The 27,947-nt window shown below is 46.7% G+C and overlaps 1 protein-coding gene across 1 annotated transcript in view; it reads left to right on the top strand.

Moving 5' to 3' along the window:
* Nucleotides 1-27,947, top strand: part of CCHCR1 (coiled-coil alpha-helical rod protein 1) — a 121,936-nt gene that overhangs the window by 23,305 nt on the left and 70,684 nt on the right. The window contains exons 5-9 of the mRNA XM_086920830.1: nt 2,841-3,016; nt 6,017-6,152; nt 8,034-8,144; nt 20,754-20,897; nt 21,532-21,642. Coding sequence (XP_086776956.1) covers nt 2,841-3,016; nt 6,017-6,152; nt 8,034-8,144; nt 20,754-20,897; nt 21,532-21,642 — 678 coding nt within the window. The remainder of the gene's footprint in view (nt 1-2,840; nt 3,017-6,016; nt 6,153-8,033; nt 8,145-20,753; nt 20,898-21,531; nt 21,643-27,947) is intronic.

Genomic DNA, 27,947 nt, shown 5'->3' with positions numbered 1-27,947 from the left:
CCTTTTCTAGAGATTTTCACACCTCAGAATGTGTCATGGGGATAATTCATGCCCTACATGGGTTTCAAGCAAGCAGCTGCAGCTCAGACTTCAGGAGTTGCGTGTCCAAGACCTGCATGTGTCCTAGTGAACTCTTAGGCTTCAATAAAATACATCCTTAGTATCCTGATGTGCAGTCATGCCTTTCTGGATCACCCAATCTGCCTTCACACACAACACCCATAGATGCCTGTGCTGGTGGTACTCGAAACCTAGACGTTACCAACCATGACACAACTATGGCTTGAAACAAAGCTGCAGCACATTGGGGTGTCTTTTATAGTGTGGTTTTGCAACCTCACCATGTAATACACTTACCAACCCCTTGAGGGCCCTTGGGTTTTGTCTGTGAAACCCCCAGCTCAACCCTGGATTGCTGTGGCACTGAGCAGCAAGGGCTACACAGAGGAACTAGTGTAAAGCATTTAAACAGCACCAACACAATTGAAGAAGAAATTGACACATCCCTCAGATCTAAAACCAATTCATAAAAATATACTGTATTTTCATAAGACTTTAGACACTAGAACAAAAATGATCCATCATAGGGTTCCAGAGTTATGGATTTTACAAGAAATAATAAATCACAATATTTTCACTCCACTGGGAACAAGTCTTAGCAAATTCAAGTAAATGCACTTGTCAAACGTTCTCAAAGATGCAGTCACGTAGAAGTACTTTGGGCGACAAGCAAGGTCCTCAAGAACAGTTATCTCCACAGAAGATGCCGCCTTCCAGCAGTTCCAGGCACTTTATCCGCATTGGAATGATTTCCTTTGCAGTGGTCCTGATACAAGGGATGAACGATTTTGAAATTGCTCCAAGCATGCTGTGGATGACGGGGGTCTTCTTGGAGATGCTCCTTGGTCTACAAAGATGGTGCAGGGATTTGCAGAATCGACGTCCCACGATGTCCTCTCCAGTCTGGCCAAAGTCCAGTCATCACTGGACTGCCAGTCACCCAGTGTCCTAGTCACAGGCCAATCCTTCCTGGGTCAATGACTGCCTTCTGAGAGCTCTAGTGGCGCTCCAACAGCACTGCCGGGCTCAGCAAACTCTGGTGCAAATCTGTGCATTGGGTATTGGCCTTGGTGCTGCACAGCGGCAACGGTAGTAGCAGCTTGAAGAGTTTGGGCCCCCAACTTGCCCCAGCAGGCTTCGACAGCTGTTGACAGAAGGCCAGTTAGCTGGCTCCCGGAGTCTTTTGGCTTGACTGGGCTCTGAAGACAGTTTCCCAGTGAGCAGGAAATGGCTGACACAGTCCCTCTCTTTGCTCGCCACCTGGAGCAGTCTTTGACAAATCAGTCTCTCTTTACTGGTCGCTCTGTTCAGCAGGGTAGTCTTCTTTGACCCTTCTTCCAAGTCAGTCGAGATCTAAAATCTTGGTGCCACTCTTCTGCTCTTCTGCTCAGAAAATGTCCTTGGGGCAGGATGCCGTTGGCACCCTATGGGCTTCCAGGTTCTCTCTCTCCTGATGAACACTTCCTGATTATCTGATGGCTATACGCCCCTGGGGAAACCGGTTTGGCAACTGGTTTGCCCTCTCTGCTCCCCCTGCCAACCTGTATGCCAATGGGGCTGCATTGCTCCATAGTGTGACACATATGGCCCTCAAAGGCGGCGTCTCCTTTGAAGCCTGTCTTTTGGGGTGAACACGTAAGTGGCTTCCTGCAGGATGGAGTTAACACTTCTCTGGCTTGCAATCCCTCATTGTACTCCTTCCGGAGAGTTTTTGGCACATTTCTTCAGAAGGGCAGAAGGCTGTCTTGTAGAACATGCTCCATTTGTGCCTTGGAAGGCACAAGAGTTTTAAAGGCAGCAAGGTGGCAGCCTTATAAATGCTGCACACTGCAACCACTTACATTAATTTAGACTTGAGATACAAGTTGGGCATAATGTAACGAGTTGTTTGATGCCTTGGAGTGCCCACCGTTCAGGGGTAAGCACAGCTGAGAGGTCGGCGTGTAACCCTGTACTCACCAATTGGGCAACCAAGTCACAGTAAAAACAGGGGTTTTGTGTATTCACTGTCAGGACATGTAACGTACGTGTCCTACCTGTGTCATATGTTGCACCCTGCCTCAGATCTCTGTAGGCCTGTCAGATGAGTGACTTAAACAAATGCGCAGGGAAAGTAGTGGCTTTGCCATTGTTTTCAATTGTAAAATCGGGCTAGGAGTGCACAACTGGTCTGCAGTGCCGGACTGGGGGACTTGTTTTACTTGGGGGATATCCAGGGTGGCACAACCAGTGCTGTAGTCTGGAGCAGCCCTCTAACTTACATGCCCTGGGTACCAGGATGCCATTTACTATGGACTGACAGGTAAGTTAGCCATTTCAAATTACACTTCAGGGTCCAGGCACAGGCACCAAGGTCTGGTTAGCAGGCCTCCATGCACTCTCAGAGGTAAAAACCCGCAGCATCAGTTGAAAACCTTGGGGGTGACCATACAAGAAGAGGCACTTTTGGGGTTACATTAGTGGTAGCAATGCACTTTACAAATGTAAAATGCACCACAATTCAATGGGGCAAGTGGTTCCGGAGGGAGGATGTAGGGGAAACAAATTTGCAAAACTCCATCACACAGTCTTGTAACAGGCTAGGAATCCCGTGAGATCATTGACCGTAACGAGGAATTCAAATACTCCTCTCTCGGAAAACCATCCAAACAACAATTGTCGTAAGCTGCTTGGTAAAATACTGCTGGCATCTCACACTGCTGACTTTGGTGACTTGAAAATGATTTCTCCAGGTGGATGCTTCCAAAGAATTCCCTCTCATGTTTTGGTCCTTTTTACAGCTCTCCTCAGCCGCTGTGGCCCAGTGCTGTGAAGCAGACTCTCTGCGGCAGACTGCGCAAGCACTGCAGGAAGACCTTCGGCAGGAGCGTGAGCAGAGTAGACAGGAAGTCATGAAACTTCAGGAGCAGCTGCTCACATCCAGGCAACAGAAGGACAACCTGGCTGAGGAACTGAGGTAGAAGTGAACATCTCGTCCCTCTGGTGTTGCCCGGGCATTTAGGCATAGGTGACCACAAGAAATAGGTGTAGTTCCAGTAATTCATGTTCCACCAAGCAGCCATCATTGAGACTGGAATGTTCTCCACAATGAAACAAAAATAGTTTGCTTTTTAAACGAGTTGGACAGTGTTGCTTTGTCTTCAAGGGTATGTGCTGCCAAAATATGTAGTAATTGTGTATAATGAATGTCTGATGTGTAATGGTTGAACTGAGAGAATTAGGCATGTGCTACAACAATGTTTTAGGTGCTTTGTTGACCAGTATCAAAATGACTGGCTCTTCCTCTTGGTTGGTCGAAGAGGGCATACCATTTCCAAACTCAGACCTCCAAATGTCCGCCATCTTGTTTTTGTAGGAATTACTGGGAAGAGGAACAAATTGAACAGGTGCGGGGACAGGGAGGATCCCTGCTGCACACCACATGGTAATTTGACTTTAGGAGCCATGAATTGCGAAAGACGACAGATTGAGTGCGGTCATCTAGGAAGGACGTGAGCCATGTAAGGGCCAGACCTGGATCCCTGCGTCCTTGACTCGGTCCACCAGAAGTTTATGGTCTACCGTGTCAAAAGCCACAGAGAGATCAAGGAGCTCTAGAGGCTGAGTGGTGTCCTTGTCTGCTTCTTTCTTCATTTCATCTAATACGGTCAGGATTGCTGCCTCCGTTGAGTGAGAGGGCTGAAAGCCCGCTTGATGGGAGTCAAGGAATTGAGACTGTTCAATAAAAGAGCAGAGTCAGTTGACAACATATGCTTCTAATACCTTGGCTAAAAAGGTTAGCAATTAGATAGGACGATAGTTCGTAGGGACCAGTGGGTCTGCACCTATTTTCGTGATAATTGGAACTATTTCTGCTTCCCTAAGCTCTGGGACCCAAGCCCAGGATAAGTTAATTATTCAATAGAGTAAGAGTGGGTCAGGACAATTGAGAAAAGCTTCCCTCAAAATGTGCGGGCAGCTATCGATAGAAGATCCAGACCTAATTTTGGTCAACAGATCCAGAAAGACTTCTCTGCTAATAATTGGAAACTGATGCAGAGAGTGGGAGTTCCTCAGGGCTGCTGGCTGGGCACCAGGAGGGGAATTAGCGGGTATACTGGATTTAATGGTGATGATTTTATCAATAGAAAAGGTATTCTGAGAGTTACACGGTGACTGGGTAGGAGCTAATTTTACCATGACACTGTCCGGATTGGAGAGCTCAGCAACAATTGCAAATATGTTTGTGGATTTGTTTGTTGATTTCAAGATTTTATTAGAGAAATAAGTGGCCTTGGTTTGAAGGATAGAGTTTTTTTATTGTTTGAGTTGAGCTTGGTAAATTTCTTTTTTTTATCTGGAAAGTAATTCCATCTCCAGATACATTCACTCAGTACGATGCAAAGCACATTTTTAAAGTTTAAGATCTTCTGAGAACCATCTCTGAGCATCGTGGCGTCTTGCTGTTTTGACTTTCCTGAGAGGGGCATGGATATCACTGGTGGCCACTAGCCGTGATTTAATATTATCTTTATGTTTGTTGACCAGAGACTGTTTAGTAGGCATCACGGTTGCCAGCAGTTTACAGAAGGCGTTAATATTGGCATGATATCAATTCCTCGCCATTAGGCCCACCTTAACTTGGGATTTGGCTATAGTCCGATTAGTAAGAGAGAACTTTATTAAAAAAATGATAGGACCAGGTGCATGGAGAAACCGTCAGAGTAGATACTGTGAGGTTAGAATCCCAGACTTAGTCAAGGATATATCCTTTTATGTGAGTGGGAGATGTCACATGTTAAACACAATTCAATCTATTAAGTGAGTCAGCCAGTTATGATGAACTTGGGCCACCCATCTCCTCAGTAGCCCAGTAGTTGAAATCACTGATCAGAAGAATTTTAGTATGATTTATTACTAAGTGGGGTATATTGTTCACCCAATAGCTGGGGGAAGTGAGGCATATTATATGAATTAGCACACAGATCAAGGGGGTAAGAGAGGAGACCAGTTAAATAATTATGCTATCAACTTAAGTGATTCCTTGAGCAGTTAGGGTAGTAAACTTTAGCTTTTGACGAATTATAGCAGCAACTCCTCCCCCTGTTTTCCCTGGTGTGCTATTCGCCTGGAGAATATACTAGTTACTAGGGAGTGCAGCAAGGATCTCTGGATTTAACTCCCGAGAGAGCCATGTTTCGGTTAAAAGGAGTATATCTGGATTGAGTGTTCAGAGATATCACTGTGAGTTCAGTCGTCCTTTGGCTGTTCTGCCTATGGAAGGTATATTCAGTCCTATGATTGTCTCGCCTGTGAAAGCTATCTGCCACGGGACGCAGCTGGTTGAGTTCAGGAGGATGATCTCTAAATTGTATGATCTCCAAATTAACTAGTCTAGTTCGAGTTGTAGGTTTAAGTATATGGTCATTAGAATACAAATGTTTTAATTCAGACATAAAATAAGTTAATATATGTGACCCGAAACCTGGACATAGAATAAGTTAAAATATGTGACCTGAAAGCAGATCTGGTGTTTCTTGTCCTTTTCTGGCATTGAATTCCGTTTCACCTACACACTTGGTCACCAATTCAACAAACACAATGTGCATGAGGTGCTACAGTGGCCTCTGACACGCTGCTGTCAGAAGTTTACTACACTTTCAGAACGCCTACAGACTATGTCAATGGTTCCTATTTAGGTTCATGGTAGTTAGATTAGCTCTTATATATCCTAAAAATCTGGCATGTCTCTGACCATCTTGGACTAGCATTTGGCAAACAAACTTGATGTAAAGTGACTTCATTTATCATTACAGTTTTTGTGAGTAAAGTATATAGGAAACTTTCTGTTCAGTTGGTTGCCTGTTTCCTCTGCTGTTCTTGGCATGACACAGGCCTGTAATTTTTGTACCCTTGGTCTTGAAGACTTTGCTTTAATCTTTCCTACCTCTTGTTTCTCACCATGCCCAAAATGTAGCAAGGCCTCCACAGAGCTGGACACCCAGAATGCCCTAGTACAGCAGCTAAGGACCTACATTGGGGAGGTTGTGCCGGACAACAAGAAGGCAGAGGAGTGGAGGCGGGAGAGAGAGACCTTTGTGGGCACAGTGCAGGTAAGGAGCAGTTATACCTAAACTGCAGGTATGGAGCAGTTATACTTAAACTGCAGGTAAGTAGCAGTTATACTTAAACTGCAGGTAAGGAGCAGTGGGATGTATAGTACAGGTAAGTAGCAGTGGCACTTTGGTGGATGATCTTCCACGGATTGTTCATTGGCTTGGAACCTGATAACTATATATTTTCCACATCTGTCCAAGACAGAACTGTGTTGTGAATACCCTGCAATAAATTAACAAGTACATAGCAGTCACAGATATTTGTGAGTTGCAGTCAGAGAAACAGACAACAGAAACCAGGGGTTGTATGACGTTACAACGCATGCTTTTACCACGCATGCTGTTACAACGCAGGTTTTACTACGCATACCATTACAACTCATAGCGCTTTGGGGTGCTGGATAGTGAATAGTTTAATTTACTATTCCAACTCCAGTCCCCGTGGACACTAGGGAAGGTGTTGGATAGTAAATTAAATCTATTCCCTATCCTAGAGCGCCCCCCCAGCGCAATGCGTTGTAATGGTTTTTGTTGTAAAACCTGCGTTGTAATAGAACTGCGTGGTAAAAGTTGCGCTGTAAAAGATGTTTCCCGAAACCAGGTGATGGATGTGAGAAGTTCTGGCTTGAAGGGAGGGTTTGTTTAATGACTGCAGTCAAATAAAACATCTGTCTACAGGGATGGTAGTGATAAGGTTTTGGAATATGTTGTATAGTACAGGTGTTTGAACACCAAAAACAATGCAGTGATCTGCAGAACGGTGGAGTGTTTGTGGCTGATGAATTCTAGAGCAGTTGCATTGTCCTCATTCGGTGTGGTGTTGGAGATTGTCTTTGAGCGCAGAGTGCATTCATGTTAGTGCCCTATTAGGGTGTTGCAGAAAGTTGGGTATGGAGTTTAAACCTAGAAGGTGTCTGTGCTTGCTTAATAAAGGAACTTGTGTGGTGCTGGTGCATGTTTTGAAGGGGACACAGCGTTTACAACGCTGTCTCCACAATGCGTTACCATTACAACGCTGTTGTTATAATGAGCGCGTTGTTACCACGCATACCATTGCAAGTTATTACTACGACCTGCTGTAGAGGGTGCACTGGTGTTGAATTTAGAATCAAACACCTTCCCTGCTGTTACACAAACTGGAGTAGGAATAAGAAATAATACTAATTGTAAGTCTAGTGTGCCCCCTACAGCAAGTCGTAGTAATGACTTGTGATGTAATGGTATGCGTTCTAACAACGTGGTCGTTATAACGACCGGGTTGTAATGGCATGCAATGTATTCGCATGCATTATAAGGGTGTATATTCATTTTGAAGGCATAAGACTAAGCTCAGGGCCTCCTATTGGGCGGAGGGTTTTGAACGCTTAAGATGATTCGGTGCTCCTGTTGGCCAGGATGTTGATCATGGTGTTTGATCTCAGAATGCCATTGTGGCGGGCTGATTACAGCGATAAATGCAGAAACTACGGCATTGATATATTAATAGACTATTGTGTGGTCCTGATTGAGTGTTAATTTGTTTTTGGCTTTCAGTGAGGAAGAGCAGTCTATTGGCCTGCTGATGGGAGAGCAGGCACATTTCTTGACATACAGTTTGGGTTGGGAGGGCGTTGGTTACAGTGTTTAAACTCAGCAGGCCTTCAGTGTGGGGGTGCAAGGGGTGCGGAGTGAGAGTAATGTTTAGTGTATAATAACCAAGAAATATGTTGCGTTGGTCTCCTTTTGAAGAAAGCTGCTGGCCTCTGCTATCCTCTGGGTGGGAGTTTCAGTTCGAAGTGTAAATGCTGCTTAAAGATTCACAGATAGTTTGTGCGTTTTGTGTTGCCATGATGTTTGGAGTAATACTTGCCACTTTTTCCTCCTGATGTCTTCTTCCAGCACCTGGAAAATGAGCGCGCTGTCCTAAGGACCACGACCGAGCTTTTAAATGTCCGTCTATCCGCATTGACTGATATCCTGTCCATCCAAGAGCTGGAGCTTGGCAAGAAGGTACAATTGCACTAATAGGGTTCTGTTTGCAACATTGTGGGCAGTATCTTCGAGAGCTGTTCAAATCCCACAAAGATTACAGCTGCCGAACCCAACATTCCCTGGGCGTTTGGCCTAGTACACCCTCACCTCTTTGAAGGATTGCACAGTTAAATACAATAAACCCCGACCAAAGGCCAAATTTATTTATTCTGTTGCCGTTAGGCTGCAAGTTTCTTGTTTAGTTCCCGGTGACAGGATAACTCAATTGGGCTGAGGTGTGTTGAGTCAGCCAATTTGTCTTTAACATTTCTCTAGAGTGGTATTAAACATAAAGTAAACCTAACTGGTTATATTGGTCTAGCAAATATTTCCAATCTGGACAAATATTGTATTCTTTTCTGTTCTTCTAATCATCAAAGTGACATCCAGACTGCCAAGCTGCTCAATTCTAGTCCCACTTGTGATAAGACCGCTGAAGAGTAATTTCCAAAGTTGCTTTTTTCCCATCCCCACTGTAACAGACTATTCCCACTACTCTTGGAATCGTAGACGACTGATTTGCCTCCCTTGCTTCTACTGGGGAAGATGTTTTTGGCATTCGCACTTGAAATCCTTTTGTGAATCGTTTTATAACTTGTGACACAGCCTAACCAATTGTGTACAGCAAGGGTCTTTGAGGACCGGTGACTTCCCAGATATCAGGGACATTTGCAGATCATTAATATCTATTTTCCAGTTATATTTTCAGTAGTTGAAGGCACATGTTGATGTGAGAAATTGGAGAGAGCTCAGCTGGTTGTTTTGATACTTCCCACATTTCATCCAGGTCCTGTGGAGCATCAGGAGATGTAAAGTCCGCTGCTGCAGCAGTTCCATTGGCTTCCGGTGCATAAACGAAAAAAATTGAAGGTTTGCTGCATCATTCATAAGGCAGTGTATGATAATGGTCCAACATATCTTGTTGAGAAACTCTGCCAGTATAACCCTCTTAGAGTTCTCCGATCTAGCTCCAAATCCCTTAGGCTGGGGGGAAAGCCTTTTCCTATCTTGCCCCATGGAACTGGAACTCGCGCCCGATTCCACTAAGGCAGTGCTCGGACCACCTTCATTTCAGGAAATCCCTGAAAACATTTTTGTTCTAGAAGCCTTACATAGCACCAGCACTGTCACACCTGCCCATTAGCGCAGAGATACCCATTCAGGGGCGATTCAGGCGCTGTATAAATAAATAAATAAGTCTGGAAAAGGAAAGGCACATGGTCCCTGCTTCATGGGTTTGCTGCGGCACGAAGAGAGCTATGAAAGTGCTTTACTTTCTCAAAGCCTCTCAGTGGGCAAAACAAGAACAGTCTATGGAACAGTGAGACAGCGGAGAAATATGTGCCAAATATGCTGCAACCTGTTTTCTGGGAAGGCAAGTATTTTATTAGTCCTTTCAACAAGAATTATTTGTGGTGCGCAGAGTAATAGCTATGTAATTTTATACATGATGGCCTTTAAATAGCACCCAGTAAACTCTGAATTGAGTCTTGGCAGTATGCAATGGGTGTTTAAATACCAGTGTTGGGTTGTAACTATCTACCTTGAGAAATGAAAACTGAGTTAGCCTTACAGATATTCAAATTAATGCTCTCAAGTTACATGGACATATTTCAATAGGCACAATAGCAATGGAGCTATGTTACTGGGGTTAGAACATGTGGCCTGCAAGTTACACCCAGTACTCTACAAGAATCAATCCACCCTCTCAGCTATGTTATGATATACAGCAAGACCTGAGTCATATGCCTAAAATGTGACCACATTACATCTATCCTGCCTGAGTTAACCTGACTTCTTATTGAAGCCAGAAATTTTTTTAAATTGGTATGTTTTGTTAACAAAGTTATCCACCTCAACTCCCTGCTCTACCTTACTTCCATACTCAAACAGTCCGTGGTAAAAGAGTGTCAAGAAGTCAAAATTAACCTACTCAAGCCATCCGTCATCAAAACTATTCAGCATCAGTCCTTCTCAGGTGCTGCTTCACTTTTGTGGAGCTCACTAGCACCAGCCTTAAAAGAAAACGCCCCCGGTTAAGAGTAAACGCCCCCGGCTAAGAGTAAACGCTCAGGCTAAGAGTAAACGCAAACGCACCCTGGTAAAAGTAAACGCACCCACACCCCAGTAAGAGTAAACTCACCCCAGTAAGAGTAAGCGCACCCTGGCAAGAGTAAAATCACCTTTGTGTCCTTCCACAAACACCTGAAAACGAATCTCTCGGGTTATTTGTCAGACTAAGATAATCTACTATTTGTTCCTACCTATCCTGAGGCGCGCCTTCCTCCCAATACAGCTGCTGTAAAGTGGACGCTTGCCTTTCTGCTATGGTATTACTATTTTTGTTGTAGGGTGTTCATTGTAGACTGTGCTTTTTTGTTGTTTTATGTAATGCACCATCATACGTTTTGGTGCTCTGCATAATATAAAACCGTTAAATATGCATCTTTGCAGCAAGCATGTCATCCACATGAGGTATTGTAAGAGTATTGGAAGCTCAAAGATGCCGGATAAAGAAAGGGCTTTTTTACCTGCAGTTACTTGGCCAGCAACTCAAGCTCATATGATTTCTCAGTGGGTTAATGTTTTTTCCAAATCCTGTGGCAAAGCCACCTTTTAACCCTACTTTGGCTGTTAAAATACATATATTCAGGAGGGAGATAGAGGATATTATAGAGCATATGAAATCAAAAATGGGGAAGGGAGGGAGAAGCAATGATCCATTCCGCTGACATGTCGTATACAAAGATCATGAGGGAATGGATCACTTGTACCTGTGTGACCAGGGTCATGAGTTATTGGTTACTCTCATAAAAAAACCCTCATTCACGCACGCAGGTGTTAGGGCGGTATATCTTGATTCTCCGCCTATTTATGACGTGACCACATCATCATTGGGTGTTGTATTGGGTATGCTGAACTCCACCTGGAAGTTGACCAATTGGTAATACGGTAGTGCCCAGAGATAAAAAAGGTGAAGTGCTCAAGTGAAGTGTTGTTAAAAATCCCTACATTACTCAAAAAATCTTTAATTGTATGGACATGTGGATTAATTAAAAATAAAATGTGTGCATTTGTAGATCACATTACTAATCTCACGCACTGGTGTGTAGGTTGACATGTTTCAGCCCCATTTATGCCCAACCGGGTCTGGGGGCTTTCTCCAGGAGCTACAAAAAAGTGAGTAGTTGCTTGTTGGGCAACTATGATAAGTGGGTCGTTGACTTACTGCTTGTTTTACTGTATTATCAGGTCATTAGTATCTGAACAGTCCCTAATGCGGGCCTCCTCGAAGGACTGGCGAGACACTCCAGACCTGATGCGGCCTCTGGAGTCCTGACTTGTGCTTGCGCTGGTTATGGTGCCAGGCACCACCTGCGTGCGTGAATGATGTTTTTTTATGAGAGAAATCAATAACTCATGACCCTGGTCCCACAGGAACAAATGATCCATTCCCTCATGGTCTTTGGATATTATAGAGCAGTCTTAGCACAACCTCCCTGAGACTACTAAATATTACCTGCAAGGGATGTGTGACTGACCTAATTGAAGGCTTCACCTTACTAAATGGGACTTTTTTTGAATGAATGTCCGATCTTGTCTAGGGTCTGGACAGATTGTCCACAACTGGTTGTTTGCAACTGGTGTCCTGAGTGTGTCGTTCGATGGCTCTGCAAACTGAGCCAACTAAAACCATTTCTGCACTTGATTGTCAGAGTAGGCTGGGCGAGCAAACAAAGGCTTCTCAGAGACGTAATGTGAGGGGCAAGAGCTCTGAGTTCAACATTCAAACAATACACATATTAACGTAATGTCCAGCCCGGTGCTTACTTTTCTGAACAAGAAAGCATTTTGATCTCGTAGCAGAACTAAATATTACACAATCAAATTAATACATCTTGCAGGGTTGTCATAAGCTACAATTTTATGATGAGGTGCCACACTTCCCCTTCATTACCCAGTCTTTCCGTCTACTATGGTAAACATCCTGCTATTATTACGCCTACGTCATAGGCAACAACTAGACTCAGATGCAGATCACTCAAAAGCTTCCACAAGTTAAGTGTTCAGCTCAGCTTTATGTCCTTAGTGAGTTTTATAACAAAATGTCAAGTGGGTGCAGCAGATTTGCCAGTGTGTCTCAGTCTACTTGGCACTGGGTGCAGTTGCTCCCCAAGGTTACTTGTTGATAGCTGCCATCCAGGCTGATGGGGTGGCGTTTCCACCCTCATGGTTCTTCATCTATCCTCAGTTCAATGGCTGGTTTTCTAGCCTCTAGCTACAGGACCGCAGGTAGCCCCCTTCCACTATCTGGGGGAGCTGTCCTCTCCCTCTTTTTTTGACCATGCTACAACCATGGACATCCAAAATGGATCCCTCTGGCCTCAGAACACAGAGGCAGTGATGATACCACTATGTCACACACTCACTGTATATGCCCTGCACATACACAAAGAATGCCGGCACTAGGTTCTGGATTTCACCTTACAGTGGAACTTTACATGAGAGTGGTCAGTAAACCACGCTATCGCTGATGCAAGGAAAAATATCTGATCACACTATAAACCACTGTACACCATAGAAACTACTTTATGTGATACACCCAGGACTAGTAGAGAACTCCATGGCCTACTTTGAGGGCCTGCTTGGAGCACCATTTCAAGTCACGACCAGTCCTGGACGTCACGTGGTCAGGAACAGGCCTAGGTTTCTGTACACATGCTAGATAAAGTCTGGATACCAGTTTCACTTGCATTTAGGCAGTCAAGGCAGGAGGACTCCATGACGTGGATATTCCCGCCCAAAAATGATAAAAATCGAAGTTATTGAGAAAAAGGATGCATAACCTCAACGACATAAGGTGGCATGCTTCATCATATGTTGTGCTTTCTCTCCATCAACAATTGGTGCTTGGCAGGTTCATCGAGCTCTTCGTTTGTATTGTTTTTCGGTAATATGAGAAGGGTCATTATAAGTTACAATTGTATTGCGAATAGGAGCTGTACTTCGTTTTAATGATGTAAGGACACCTACCTTATCACTTAAACAGGTCAACATGCTTATGTTTTGTAAAAGCATTATAGGGCTTTTGTCAGGACCAATAAAACCCTTCTATATGGCTTGCCTCAACCTCTCTAACCTTCAGTGTGGTGTAGGGGGAAATGCAAATGTAATCTGTCAGCGAGAGTTGTCCTGTAAACATTGGGCATGAGAAGGGTTAAATTCAACACCAGTTGACTCCTGGTCCTTAAAGATATGTTACTATCTTACTAGAAAAAGAGTTGAAACTCCTGGTTCCCTATGATAAAATGACTACCATCACTCAACACCATTCACGTGTTCACTGCAATCCAAAGAAGTCAGGTGGGTCATGTATGTTTTCTATTGCACTTGAGCTTAAATCTGTACTAGAGTCCGGGCTCAATTTGAGCTTGGATTTTAAGTTTACATCAGATTTATTTTTATCCCAGCACACTCCTCCACCAGACAAAAAGTGTGCAGGTGGGTTCCTGGCCTTTCCTCCTCGGTGTCAGAAAATTCTCTTAAGAGGAACTCTGAGAGGTCAATAATATAAGAAGTCACTATCTTATATACACCACTAATGTCTGACTTTCCAAACTGGCTCCAACGGGATCACTGACAGAATAACGTAACAAAAATGTTGAGCGGACAGAATATTGTGGTAAAAATATCGAGGACCAAAATATGGCTAAGTACAAATAGGTAAGTATAGATTCACTATTTTTAACTTCACATCTGTGTACCTTGAAAAAATATATATATATCTCCAGCAAGATAAATATAAATATATGTGGAGATAAATAAATGTGGAGTTATATATAGTAAACCTTTGTAGGGACTGTCGCACGCAGGTGTGTCTCTTATGTTTGGACTGTGACTCCAAGTAGTGCAAGAAGTATCATCGTATGCATCCAAAGGCGATCTGGAATCGCAAAGTGAAGCTGTACATTACCTCGCACCGTAGGAAGTCACGCAAGTCCCGTCCAACGTTGAGTGTGGACCAACATCAACAACCGATCTTATTCACAGCCCAAGTCTTTGGGTAAGTTAAAGTCCAAGAAGAATTGTAAGAAGGTCAAACAAGACTCCTCTCAGTCTCGCCACTCTACCTCTGAGGAGTTGCAAGGGCGTTAAGGTACCACTCCATCTCGCCCCCTCGCCCTGCCCAGGAGCTACAGCTTATCTGATGCACCCTGAATTTCCAGCCATGTTGTGGATCTTTGGCACCCTGCTGGCTCCCTCTGCTGTGTGTTGGGCCCCATAGGTCCACAGAGGCCTCCAGCTCAGCTGGTGCTGGTGGATCATCTTTGGTGCCTTCTGTTCCCTTTAAATCCTTTTCAGGTTCACTCTAACTCTAGAGCTAACTCTATGACCGGCACCAAGATCCATATTATTCCTGCCACGTTGAAGCCGGCCCGCCACTGACGCAGAGGATGAAACCAATTCTATTGTCCTGTCAGTCTCTGAAACAAATCTATTTCCACCTCGACAGAACTAGCATCCTGGAATAGTTGTGAAGCAACTAACCCCAGTTCACTCTGATTCAGTGAAAACAGCACCTTTGCCTTGGAGCCAACTCCAACTTCATGGATCGGGTTCAGAACAAACTCAACCATCCTTTAGCAATGATGGGGATGAATTTCTCCCACAATATGACAACAATTTCTGTTTGGACCTGTAAGAGGCCAGTGGCTTGGACGCTTCTCCAGACATAGGACTGGGTTCTCCCCTGGTCCTTCAATGAAAGAGACCACCTCATTTGCTGCGGTCATAAGTCTGATGACCTCAGCAGTTGAAATCCTGAATTTCAAGTTCCTGTCTGTTCAGGTGAAAACTGAAGTTTTGCAGCCTGGTTAGACCTCGTCCAAGCCCCTGCTGCCATTTAACGAAGGCCTGACTGGCACTCTGATGGGCACCTGTACTAAACCAAGTTCCTGCCCAGGTATAAATAGAAAGGTAGCACAACTCCACAGACCTGCTCCAAGTGACCTTGTGTTTTTGCTGCAACATCCTGGGAGCCAGATCTCTCTGCTTCCACTAGCAAGATTAACCCAAACGTCTTCAATCATATACAAGGGGAATCAACCTTGTCTCAACTGTCAGAATTGCAACAACATGATCAAAGGTCCTGTAATCAAACACCCAATGAGGGCACAGATGTGAAATTGAAACTGAATGCTGCATGTGACACTGAAAATGTCGTGTACATTATCAAATGCCCGTGTGGATTGATATACACTGGGAAGACTACACGCAAACTAAAATTGCGAATCAACGAGCATAAGAGTAATATAAGAACTGCTAACATTAAATCCAACTTGGCACTACACTTCAAAGACAGCAGACACAATATCAGTCAGCTTAGGATCGCTGCTGTAGAAGTGGTTATTAAGCGAGACGACAGAGACAATAATAACTTTTTGTTGCAGCGTGAAAATCATTGGATTAAATACCTTCAATCCATGAAGCCATCTGGTCTTAATGACCGGATGGAATTCCAATGCTATCTGTAGAGAAGCGACTTTGAAATGTACTGTTTTTTGCCTCATCATTAATTTTCTATTGTTATGCTTTATTTAATTGTTACTGTTATGTTTTATTCAATTCACCGTGATCTTTACTGACTCATGACATTGTGATTACTTTTCTGACACACACACACGTTGCACGATTTACCTTTCACTTGTTTTCTATTTAATTCATTCTTTCACCACTACAATATGGCTGCTATCCATGCAGTCCTCTTTCTACATACACTACATCGCCACATGTACTTCCGTATACACGGAACGAAAATCTCACACTCTATGGTGAAGGGCGCACTGGCAGGACGCGTGATCTTGCTCTATTCATCCCGTAAGTTGCTTGCTCTGCGCAGCGCGTATGATTTGGCTTTAACATAGCGATCACACGAGGTGATGTTATGCATGTAACATGGTTATATACGACTATCTTTCTACTATTAGTGATTCCTTTTCTCATGGCACTTGGTGTATCCTTTTGTTTAGACACCGGAGTTGACTTGCTGATTGTGTTTATTTTTATTTCACCACATATCCTTTGCCCTTTGGGCCATCACGCTCTCGGTTACTTTTGACCTTTACGTTATGTTCATTGTCCGCCACAATCCACTCGACACACCCTTGAATAAGACATTGTACTTGTTTATTTAATTTTCGCTCGGTGGATCATACTTAGATTGTATCATTACTGTTTTTTCAGGATTCCCCTGATGAAGGACCATGTGTCCGAAATGCATTGGGATATGATGCCATTATATTTGCAATGAATTGGATTTGCATATGAAATGAAACTACATGGATTTTGATGAGAGATTCATGTGAATAAAACATGAAGAAAATGGTTATAATGCTGGTTTAACTTTATTGCGACATTTGAAGCATTTGATAAAGAAACACGTTTGTTTCATTGAGGTTGTGCTCAGAGAGCTGGCGCTTACCCTAGGTGCCACTAACCACATGATAAATAGAAAGGTAGCACAACTCCACAGACCTGCTCCAAGTGACCTTGTGTTTTTGCTGCAACATCCTGGGAGCCAGATCTCTCTGCTTCCACTAGCAGGATTAACCCAAACTTATTCCCTATGATTTCCCTGTATAGAGAGTTGAAGAGAATTGAAACAAGTGTATTCCTCGCTTAGTCACCCTTCAATCAGACCGAGCCAGCTACTTGCGGGTAGGCACTCCATTGCACTATGGAACATGGTTGCAGAGATCTTACCAGCAGACTTGGAGGAATTCTGTGCCAACATGACTCAAACTAATGAGGATGGCTAGAATGCAGCCAAATACATCTTAAGGTGAGGCTTAGACATGACTGACTGTTTAGGCAGAACTAGCATGGTACTCCAGTGCCACGCATGGGTGAGTTCTACCGAATTCTCAGGTGACATCCTAGCATCACTCCCGGATATGCCTTTTCACGGGTCTCACCTCTTTGGCAAAAAGGCCAATTCTGCCCAGGAGCTTTTTAAAGAAAGGAGAGCCACAGCACGCTCCCTATGTCTCTCCGCACGCAATGGAATATCTCCAACAGCTTTGCTGCTTTCAAGGCATCGCCAGGAACTTCACAAATAGGCAACACCAAGTCCTTTGACCCAAACAGAAGGCACCCCAGTTTTTTCTGAAATGGTGTAGGGGGTCCAGCAGACAGCATTCAGGCCCAAGGGGACAGTGAACCTCCCAGTCCCCTGTCTGTCTGACTGCAGTCTCCAAGCCACTTTAGTTTGCCCATAGCCAAACATGACAGCTCTGTGGAAGGTGAAATCAGTCATTTTCTTCATTGGGGCAGGTGTCAGTATCTGACAAGTGGGTCCTTCAAAGCGGTTGATATTTGAATGAGGCATTGCAATTTCTTCCCAACCCACTGTATCTTCCAGCCACATCAGAGCAGCTTTCAGGGGAGCAATTGTCCATCTTGCTGCAGGAAATTAAGGCTCTTTCGGCAAAAGGAACCATAGAGAGAGTCCCGACCCCACAAATTGGTACTGGATGCTACTTCCGCTGTTTCCTAGTGCCCAAAAAGGGTCCTTCATTGTATTGTAGATGTTTGACTTCTCAATTTCTTCCGGTGGAAGGACACATGCTTACACTGGCCCATGTTCTATCTGCCCAGTATCCAGGAGACTGGGTGGACCTACAGAATGCCTATTTCCATGTTGCCCTTCCTGCATATCCACAAGTGCTGCTTGTGGTTCAAGGTGGGCCACAGGTATTTTCTGTTTTCTGTGCTAATTTCAGCCTCACCAGTGCCCTTTGGGTGTTCACAAACGTCATGGCTGCGGTCGTTGCATACCTTTGAAAGTCAGGTGTACCGGTCGTCCCCTACCTCGAGGACTGGCCATTGAAGGTGGGCTTGCCACAGTGAGTCGTGGACCACCTCCAGACAACGGCAAACCTCTTGCTATTATTGGGGTTCACTATCCACGCGTAAAAGTCACACCTGATTCCTTTTGAGAGGCTTCCTTCCATCAAAGTCATCTTGCATATGGTTCTTTATTGGGCTTTCCTCCGGATTAGTGAAACTAGTGCATTAGGGCAATGAACCTGATGTTGTAGCTTTTTCCTGGCCTCAGAGAGGGTGGCTCTGAGGTTGCTTGGACTTTTGGCCTTCTTTATCCTGCTCGTTAACCATGCTAGGTGGCATATGCCGGCTCTGCAATGGATTCTGAAGTCTAGGTTCCTGAGGTGGGGAATGATGTGCGTCCATTTGGGGGGGGGTTGAGGATGAGCCTGGCTGCTGCGTTCTGTATCATCAGGCCCGTTCACCACAGTGAGGGCTGTTTAAACATCAGGGCGGACAAACTCAGCTTACAATGCATATCTGAGGTGGCACCGGACATCTTCCAGCAATGGGGAGAACCATGACTCAAACTCCTGACTGCTGCTGAGAATGCCTAATGTCAACACTTTTGCTCACTGGAATTCCCAAGAAAGTGCTCTTAAGGAGATGCCTTCCACCTAGAGTGGTGCACAGGACACCTGCATGCCTTCTTGTTGCTACCGCTTCTGCCTAAAATTCTGAAGAAGATCTGGAATGGCTGGAGTTGATAGCATTCAGTCTCCCTTTAGAAGTAGCGGATGTCCTCTTTGCCGCGAGATGCCCTTCAAAGTCTGCTTATGCTTGAGTATTTTTATGGTTTGGTGTGGCACCCGTTGCAGGCCAAACTGTCTGATGTATTCTTGTTTATTTTGTATTTGCCCCATCAAGGACTTGCAAGTGGGCACTATTAAAGGTTATTTGTTGTCCTTATTAGCTTTTTTGCATTTACCAAGCCAGCTATCCTTGTTTAAATAACCTGTTGTGATGCGATTTCTAAAAGGATTATTCCACATGTTTCTACCTAAACTCTTTGTGATGTCACAGTTGGACTTTAATTTGGTCCTTACTTTACTTATGGGACCCCCTTTCAGCCGTTACATAGCTGTTCTCCACGTCTCCAGACCTCGAAGATGTTTCTCTTGCGATAACTTCAGCTCATAGCGTGAATGAGCTCCAAACGTCTTAGCCTAGTTGTAATACACCACCTTCTTTCCGGACAAACTGGTGCTGAATGCCAGGCCAGCATTCCTACCACAGGTTGTGACTCACTTTTACGTCAGACAGTCCATCACACTTCCAATGTCCTTTGCACCACCTCACCCCCTCGTTTGAACCCCAGAGTGTGCTCAGCTTTTACATCGATCATACCGAAGACCACAGGGGAAGACCAACCGCTCTTTGTGGAGTTCTCTGGGGCAAAGAAAAGCAAGGCAGTGCAGAAAAAGGCTTAGTCCCCGGCGGATAACCCTCTGTTTTAGGATCTGCTACACACTGGCCAAGAAGCAACCTCCTGAATGATTTAGGGTGCGTTCCACCGGAGCAAAGACTGCTACCACTGCGCTGGCTCACAGAGTGCTTGTGTTGAATATTTGTCAGGGCCCACCTTGGGCAGTGCACATATTTACAAAGCATTACTGCCTGATGCCTTGACAGGCAGGTCCTATAAAAATGTGTTTTGGTCGTTCAGTCCTGCATGACCCTTTGGTCTGATCTATTCCATAGATCCACCACCGGGGGAGGAACTGCTTTGGTATCTATTCTAAAAGTGAGGAATCTGTGGCGAGTAGTATCGGTAAGGATCCATCTGGTGGATACTCTAACCACAGATTCCTTGCCGCCCTCCCACCTCCCCGGTCTGTGGAATGTGCTGCCCTTCCATCTACAAAAGGTCTGACGTCCGAGGTCTGCGCATTAGTGCAGGTTTGTCTTTGTGCACCCATCCAAGGGCATGGGAAGTGTTAATAAAGAAACTGAGGTTGGCGGGTTTGGGCGGCACTTCTATGCAACTCCAGCCATTACTTCTAGGGTGGAAAAGGTCGACGCAGAGCTGCATAACTGTGCTGGGGCTATGCTGGAAAATCTTCTGGATCAAGCCTGCCACCTGCGGATATTCTAAAGGTGAGGAACCAATGATTAGATCCACCAGACAGAGAGTTACTAAAGTAAGTAATTTGTTTTTTCAAGCCCTTAAAGGGACTGATCCTCCCTTCTGTCGGTCTACTTTTTAGGACTCTCCAAATCTCCCCCAGTGATTTCCCCTTGCCGTCTGTGTCTGCCTGGAGCTCAGTGCTCCAAGTCTGGCACAAGACAGCTGGCAGTCCGTGGTTGTCCTGTCTAGCACCTAAATGTAGAAAAGTCTTCTCATCTTTGCCGGTCTACTCTTCAGATTTGTCCGAATCCTGAAGCTGCCAAAATCCCTCATTTTCAGTTTTTCTTGGCAGGGTCGGTTATCCGTCGGGGTCAGTTATGTGTTTTTCAATCAAATTTACAATTTTCTAGCTGGCAATGACCTGGGTGGTAATTTACAGTGATATAAAGCTGCAAGATTTTGGTAAATGATGTTCTCGCATACATGCATTTTTTTGTGTAGAAAAGGATGGTTTAGATGTTAGTGAATTCTTCACACAGACCAGGTTGCAGTCCATATTCTGCTCACAACAAAAGTGGTCATGATTCAATGGCAACCATTTTCCACTGACTGCTCTCTTTCCCCTCCGTTTCCAGGTCCGATCCGACGCTCTAGATATGGACTCCCCAGCGGCTGCAGCCCTCCTGACCTGCTGGAGGAAGAAAGTCTTTGCTTTGATGGTGCAACTGAAGTCACAGGAGCTTAACCAGGAGAACGACGCGCAGCACATCCGTAGCAAGGTGCCAAGGGGTTTGCCTGGGTGGTAGTGAAGGAAGGCTGTACTCTGGGGAGTATGGAGGTGGGTAGCATGCTGTGAGAATGGACTGTTTCAAAGAGATAATCCGGGTCCACAAAGTTTGTCACCTCTAGCACAAGATGGCATAAGAATTACAGAGCTTGTAAGCTCTAGGACCTGAGGCCTCCGGGAATCGGTACTAGGATACAGGGCCTGTCACTCTTGGACATTTGTTGTATTTGGAATAGCACAACTAAAGCCTTGTCACCTCTGAGACAGGACAGTTCAAGAATGGGAGCGGGGACAAGGAGCCCGTCAATTCTAATAGTAGATGTTACCTTGAGTACCACGAAGATACAAATCCTTTCACCTCCTGGGTTTGGATTTGGCTAGGCATCTTTAGAAATGGATGCCTTGTAGTCTGGACATGTATAGCCTCCACTTCTAGGGATGGGTGGTCTCAGCCTGTCACCACAATGTTGGAAGCCTTTGGATCTGGCAGAGAGAGAACATGTCGCATCCTAAACGGGATAGCTTGGGGACGGGCACAGCACTACAGAACCTGTTGCGGTTTGAACTGGATGAAGCTATCTCACGAGACAGCTGTGATCTCCTCACTCTCTTTTCTTGTACATCAGATCTCAGAGCTGGAAGAGGAGCTGCAAGAGAGTAATCAGAAACAAGCTGTGCTCCTCCACAGCCTACAGGATAAGACGGCCCAGCTAGAGATGGAGAAGGTCAGCAACAAGGTAAGCTCTTGCACTGCTGCCACTCATGCTGTACACACTCAGAGTGCAAGGGAAGCTTGCACTACTGCTGCCACTCGTGCTGTACCCACTCTAGTCGCAAGGGAAGCTTGCACTACTGCTGCCACTCGTGCTGTACCCACTCTAGTGGCAAGGGAAGCTTGCACTACTGCTGCCACTCATGCTGTACCCACTCTAGTTGCAAGGGAAGCTTGCACTACTGCTGCCACTTATGCTGTACACACTCCGAGTGTAAGGGAAGCTTGCACTACTGCTGCCACTCATGCTGTACCCACTCTAGTCGCAAGGGTAGCTTTCACTACTGCTGCCACTCGTGCTGTACCCACTCTAGTTGCAAGGGTAGCTTGTACTACTGCTGCCACTCATGCCGTACCCACTCTAGTTGCAAGGGAAGCATGCACTACTGCTGCCACTCATGCTGTACCCACTCTAGTTGCAAGGGAAGCTTGCACTACTGCTGCCACTCGTGCTGTACCCACTCTAGTTGCAAGGGAAGCTTGCACTACTGCTGATACTCATGCCGTACCCACTCTAGTTCCAAGGGAAGCTTGCACTACTGCTGCCACTCGTGCTGTACCCACTCTAGTTGCAAGGGTAGCTTGTACTACTGCTGCCACTCATGCCGTACCCACTCTAGTTGCAAGGGAAGCATGCACTACTGCTGATACTCATGCTGTACACACTCCGAGTGCAAGGGAAGCTTGCACTACTGCTGCCACTCGTGCTGTACCCACTCTAGTTGCAAGGGAAGCTTGCACTACTGCTGATACTCATGCTGTACCCACTCTAGTCGCAAGGGTAGCTTGTACTACTGCTGCCACTCATGCTGTACCCACTCTAGTCACAAGGGTAGCTTGCACTACTGCTGATACTCATGCTGTACACACTCCGAGTGCAAGGGAAGCTTGCACTACTGCTGCCACTCATGCTCTACCCACTCTAGTTGCAAGGGTAGCTTGTACTACTGCTGCCACTCGTGCTGTACCCACTCTAGTTGCAAGGGTAGCTTGTACTACTGCTGCCACTCATGCTGTACCCACTCTAGTCGCAAGGGTAGCTTTCACTACTGCTGCCACTCGTGCTGTACCCACTCTAGTTGCAAGGGTAGCTTGTACTACTGCTGCCACTCATGCCGTACCCACTCTAGTTGCAAGGGAAGCATGCACTACTGCTGATACTCATGCTGTACACACTCCGAGTGCAAGGGAAGCTTGCACTACTGCTGCCACTCGTGCTGTACCCACTCTAGTTGCAAGGGAAGCTTGCACTACTGCTGATACTCATGCTGTACCCACTCTAGTCGCAAGGGTAGCTTGTACTACTGCTGCCACTCATGCTGTACCCACTCTAGTCACAAGGGTAGCTTGCACTACTGCTGATACTCATGCTGTACACACTCCGAGTGCAAGGGAAGCTTGCACTACTGCTGCCACTCATGCTCTACCCACTCTAGTCGCAAGGGAAGCTTGCACTACTGCTGCCTGTGCTGTACCCACTCTAGTTGCAAGGGAAGCTTGTACTACTGCTGCCACTCGTGCTGTACCCACTCTAGTTGCAAGGGAAGCTTGCACTACTGCTGCCACTCATGCTGTACCCACTCTAGTTGCAAGGGAAGCTTGCACTACTGCTGCCACTCGTGCTGTACACACTCTAGTTGCAAGGGAAGCTTGCACTACTGCTGCCACTCGTGCTGTACCCACTCTAGTCGCAAGGGAAGCTTGCACTACTGCTGCCACTCGTGCTGTACCCACTCTAGTTGCAAGGGAAGCTTGCACTACTGCTGCCACTCATGCTGTACCCACTCTAGTCGCAAGGGAAGCTTGCACTACTGCTGCCACTCATGCTGTACCCACTCTAGTTGCAAGGGAAGCTTGCACTACTGCTGCCACTCATGCTGTACCCACTCTAGTTGCAAGGGAAGCTTGCACTACTGCTGCCACTCGTGCTGTACCCACTCTAGTCACAAGGGAAGCTTGCACTACTGCTGCCACTCATGCTGTACCCACTCTAGTTGCAAGGGAAGCTTGCACTACTGCTGCCACTCATGCTGTACCCACTCTAGTTGCAAGGGAAGCTTGTACTACTGCTGCCACTCATGCCGTACCCACTCTAGTTGCAAGGGAAGCATGCACTACTGCTGATACTCATGCTGTACACACTCCGAGTGCAAGGGAAGCTTGCACTACTGCTGCCACTCATGCTGTACACACTCCGAGTGCAAGGGAAGCTTGCACTACTGCTGCCACTCATGCTGTACCCACTCTAGTTGCAAGGGTAGCTTGTACTACTGCTGCCACTCGTGCTGTACCCACTCTAGTTGCAAGGGTAGCTTGTACTACTGCTGCCACTCATGCTGTACCCACTCTAGTCGCAAGGGTAGCTTTCACTACTGCTGCCACTCGTGCTGTACCCACTCTAGTTGCAAGGGTAGCTTGTACTACTGCTGCCACTCATGCCGTACCCACTCTAGTTGCAAGGGAAGCATGCACTACTGCTGATACTCATGCTGTACACACTCCGAGTGCAAGGGAAGCTTGCACTACTGCTGCCACTCGTGGTGTACCCACTCTAGTTGCAAGGGAAGCTTGCACTACTGCTGATACTCATGCTGTACCCACTCTAGTCACAAGGGTAGCTTGCACTACTGCTGATACTCATGCTGTACACACTCCGAGTGCAAGGGAAGCTTGCACTACTGCTGCCACTCATGCTCTACCCACTCTAGTCGCAAGGGAAGCTTGCACTACTGCTGCCTGTGCTGTACCCACTCTAGTTGCAAGGGAAGCTTGTACTACTGCTGCCACTCGTGCTGTACCCACTCTAGTTGCAAGGGAAGCTTGCACTACTGCTGCCACTCATGCTGTACCCACTCTAGTTGCAAGGGAAGCTTGCACTACTGCTGCCACTCGTGCTGTACACACTCTAGTTGCAAGGGAAGCTTGCACTACTGCTGCCACTCGTGCTGTACCCACTCTAGTCGCAAGGGAAGCTTGCACTACTGCTGCCACTCATGCTGTACCCACTCTAGTTGCAAGGGAAGCTTGCACTACTGCTGCCACTCATGCTGTACCCACTCTAGTCGCAAGGGAAGCTTGCACTACTGCTGCCACTCATGCTGTACCCACTCTAGTTGCAAGGGAAGCTTGCACTACTGCTGCCACTCATGCTGTACCCACTCTAGTTGCAAGGGAAGCTTGCACTACTGCTGCCACTCGTGCTGTACCCACTCTAGTTGCAAGGGAAGCTTGTACTACTGCTGCCACTCATGCTGTACCCACTCTAGTCGCAAGGGTAGCTTGTACTACTGCTGCCACTCATGCTGTACCCACTCTAGTTGCAAGGGAAGCTTGCACTACTGCTGCCACTCGTGCTGTACCCACTCTAGTTGCAAGGGAAGCTTGTACTACTGCTGCCACTCATGCTGTACCCACTCTAGTTGCAAGGGAAGCTTGCACTACTGCTGATACTCATGCTGTACCCACTCTAGTCGCAAGGGTAGCTTGTACTACTGCTGCCACTCATGCTGTACCCACTCTAGTCACAAGGGTAGCTTGCACTACTGCTGCCACTCATGCTGTACCCACTCTAGTCGCAAGGGAAGCTTGCACTACTGCTGCCACTCATGCTGTACCCACTCTAGTTGCAAGGGAAGCTTGTACTACTGCTGCCACTCATGCTGTACCCACTCTAGTCGCAAGGGTAGCTTGTACTACTGCTGCCACTCATGCTGTACCCACTCTAGTCGCAAGGGAAGCTTGCACTACTGCTGCCACTCATGCTGTACCCACTCTAGTCGCAAGGGAAGCTTGCACTACTGCTGCCACTCATGCTGTACCCACTCTAGTTGCAAGGGAAGCTTGTACTACTGCTGCCACTCATGCTGTACCCACTCGAGTCACAAGGGTAGCTTGCACTACTGCTGCCACTCATGCTGTACCCACTCTAGTCGCAAGGGAAGCTTGCACTACTGCTGCCACTCATGCTGTACCCACTCTAGTCACAAGGGTAGCTTGCACTACTGCTGCCACTCATGCTGTACCCACTCTAGTCGCAAGGGAAGCTTGCACTACTGCTGCCACTCATGCTGTACCCACTCTAGTTGCAAGGGAAGCTTGCACTACTGCTGCCACTCATGCTGTACCCACTCTAGTTGCAAGGGAAGCTTGCACTACTGCTGCCACTCATGCTGTACCCACTCTAGTCACAAGGGAAGCTTTCACTACTGCTGCCACTCATGCTGTACCCACTCTAGTTGCAAGGGAAGCTTGCACTACTGCTGATACTCATGCTGTACCCACTCTAGTCGCAAGGGTAGCTTGTACTACTGCTGCCACTCATGCTGTACCCACTCTAGTTGCAAGGGAAGCTTGCACTACTGCTGCCACTCATGCTGTACCCACTCTAGTCGCAAGGGTAGCTTGTACTACTGCTGCCACTCATGCTGTACCCACTCTAGTTGCAAGGGAAGCTTGCACTACTGCTGCCACTCATGCTGTACCCACTCTAGTCACAAGGGTAGCTTGCACTACTTCTGCCACTCGTGCTGTACCCACTCTAGTTGCAAGGGAAGCTTGCACTACTGCTGCCACTCATGCTGTACCCACTCTAGTTGCAAGGGTAGCTTGTACTACTGCTGCCACTCGTGCTGTACCCACTCTAGTTGCAAGGGTAGCTTGTACTACTGCTGCCACTCGTGCTGTACCCACTCTAGTTGTAAGGGTAGCTTGTACTACTGCTGCCACTCATGCTGTACCCACTCTAGTCGCAAGGGTAGCTTTCACTACTGCTGCCACTCGTGCTGTACCCACTCTAGTTGCAAGGGTAGCTTGTACTACTGCTGCCACTCATGCCGTACCCACTCTAGTTGCAAGGGAAGCATGCACTACTGCTGATACTCATGCTGTACACACTCCGAGTGCAAGGAAAGCTTGCACTACTGCTGCCACTCGTGCTGTACCCACTCTAGTTGCAAGGGAAGCTTGCACTACTGCTGATACTCATGCTGTACCCACTCTAGTCGCAAGGGTAGCTTGTACTACTGCTGCCACTCATGCTGTACCCACTCTAGTCACAAGGGTAGCTTGCACTACTGCTGATACTCATGCTGTACACACTCCGAGTGCAAGGGAAGCTTGCACTACTGCTGCCACTCATGCTCTACCCACTCTAGTCGCAAGGGAAGCTTGCACTACTGCTGCCTGTGCTGTACCCACTCTAGTTGCAAGGGAAGCTTGTACTACTGCTGCCACTTGTGCTGTACCCACTCTAGTTGCAAGGGAAGCTTGCACTACTGCTGCCACTCATGCTGTACCCACTCTAGTCGCAAGGGAAGCTTGCACTACTGCTGCCACTCATGCTGTACCCACTCTAGTTGCAAGGGAAGCTTGCACTACTGCTGCCACTCATGCTGTACCCACTCTAGTTGCAAGGGAAGCTTGCACTACTGCTGCCACTCGTGCTGTACCCACTCTAGTTGCAAGGGAAGCTTGCACTACTGCTGCCACTCATGCTGTACCCACTCTAGTCGCAAGGGTAGCTTGTACTACTGCTGCCACTCATGCTGTACCCTCTCTAGTTGCAAGGGAAGCTTGCACTACTGCTGCCACTCGTGCTGTACCCACTCTAGTTGCAAGGGAAGCTTGTACTACTGCTGCCACTCCTGCTGTACCCACTCTAGTCGCAAGGGAAGCTTGCACTACTGCTGCCACTCGTGCTGTACCCACTCTAGTTGCAAGGGAAGCTTGCACTACTGCTGATACTCATGCTGTACCCACTCTAGTCGCAAGGGAAGCTTGCACTACTGCTGCCACTCATGCTGTACCCACTCTAGTCGCAAGGGTAGCTTGTACTACTGCTGCCACTCATGCTGTACCCACTCTAGTCACAAGGGTAGCTTGCACTACTGCTGCCACTCATGCTGTACCCACTCTAGTCGCAAGGGAAGCTTGCACTACTGCTGCCACTCATGCTGTACCCACTCTAGTTGCAAGGGAAGCTTGTACTACTGCTGCCACTCATGCTGTACCCACTCTAGTCGCAAGGGTAGCTTGTACTACTGCTGCCACTCATGCTGTACCCACTCTAGTCGCAAGGGAAGCTTGCACTACTGCTGCCACTCATGCTGTACCCACTCTAGTCGCAAGGGAAGCTTGCACTACTGCTGCCACTCATGCTGTACCCACTCTAGTTGCAAGGGAAGCTTGTACTACTGCTGCCACTCATGCTGTACCCACTCTAGTTGCAAGGGAAGCTTGCACTACTGCTGCCACTCATGCTGTACCCACTCT

The sequence above is a fragment of the Lissotriton vulgaris genome, chromosome 5 (assembly GCF_964263255.1).
Source record: "Lissotriton vulgaris chromosome 5, aLisVul1.2, whole genome shotgun sequence".
Lineage (NCBI taxonomy): Eukaryota > Metazoa > Chordata > Amphibia > Caudata > Salamandridae > Lissotriton > Lissotriton vulgaris.
Note: the sequence above shows the minus strand (reverse complement) of the source record. Positions and strands in the feature narration are given on the sequence as shown.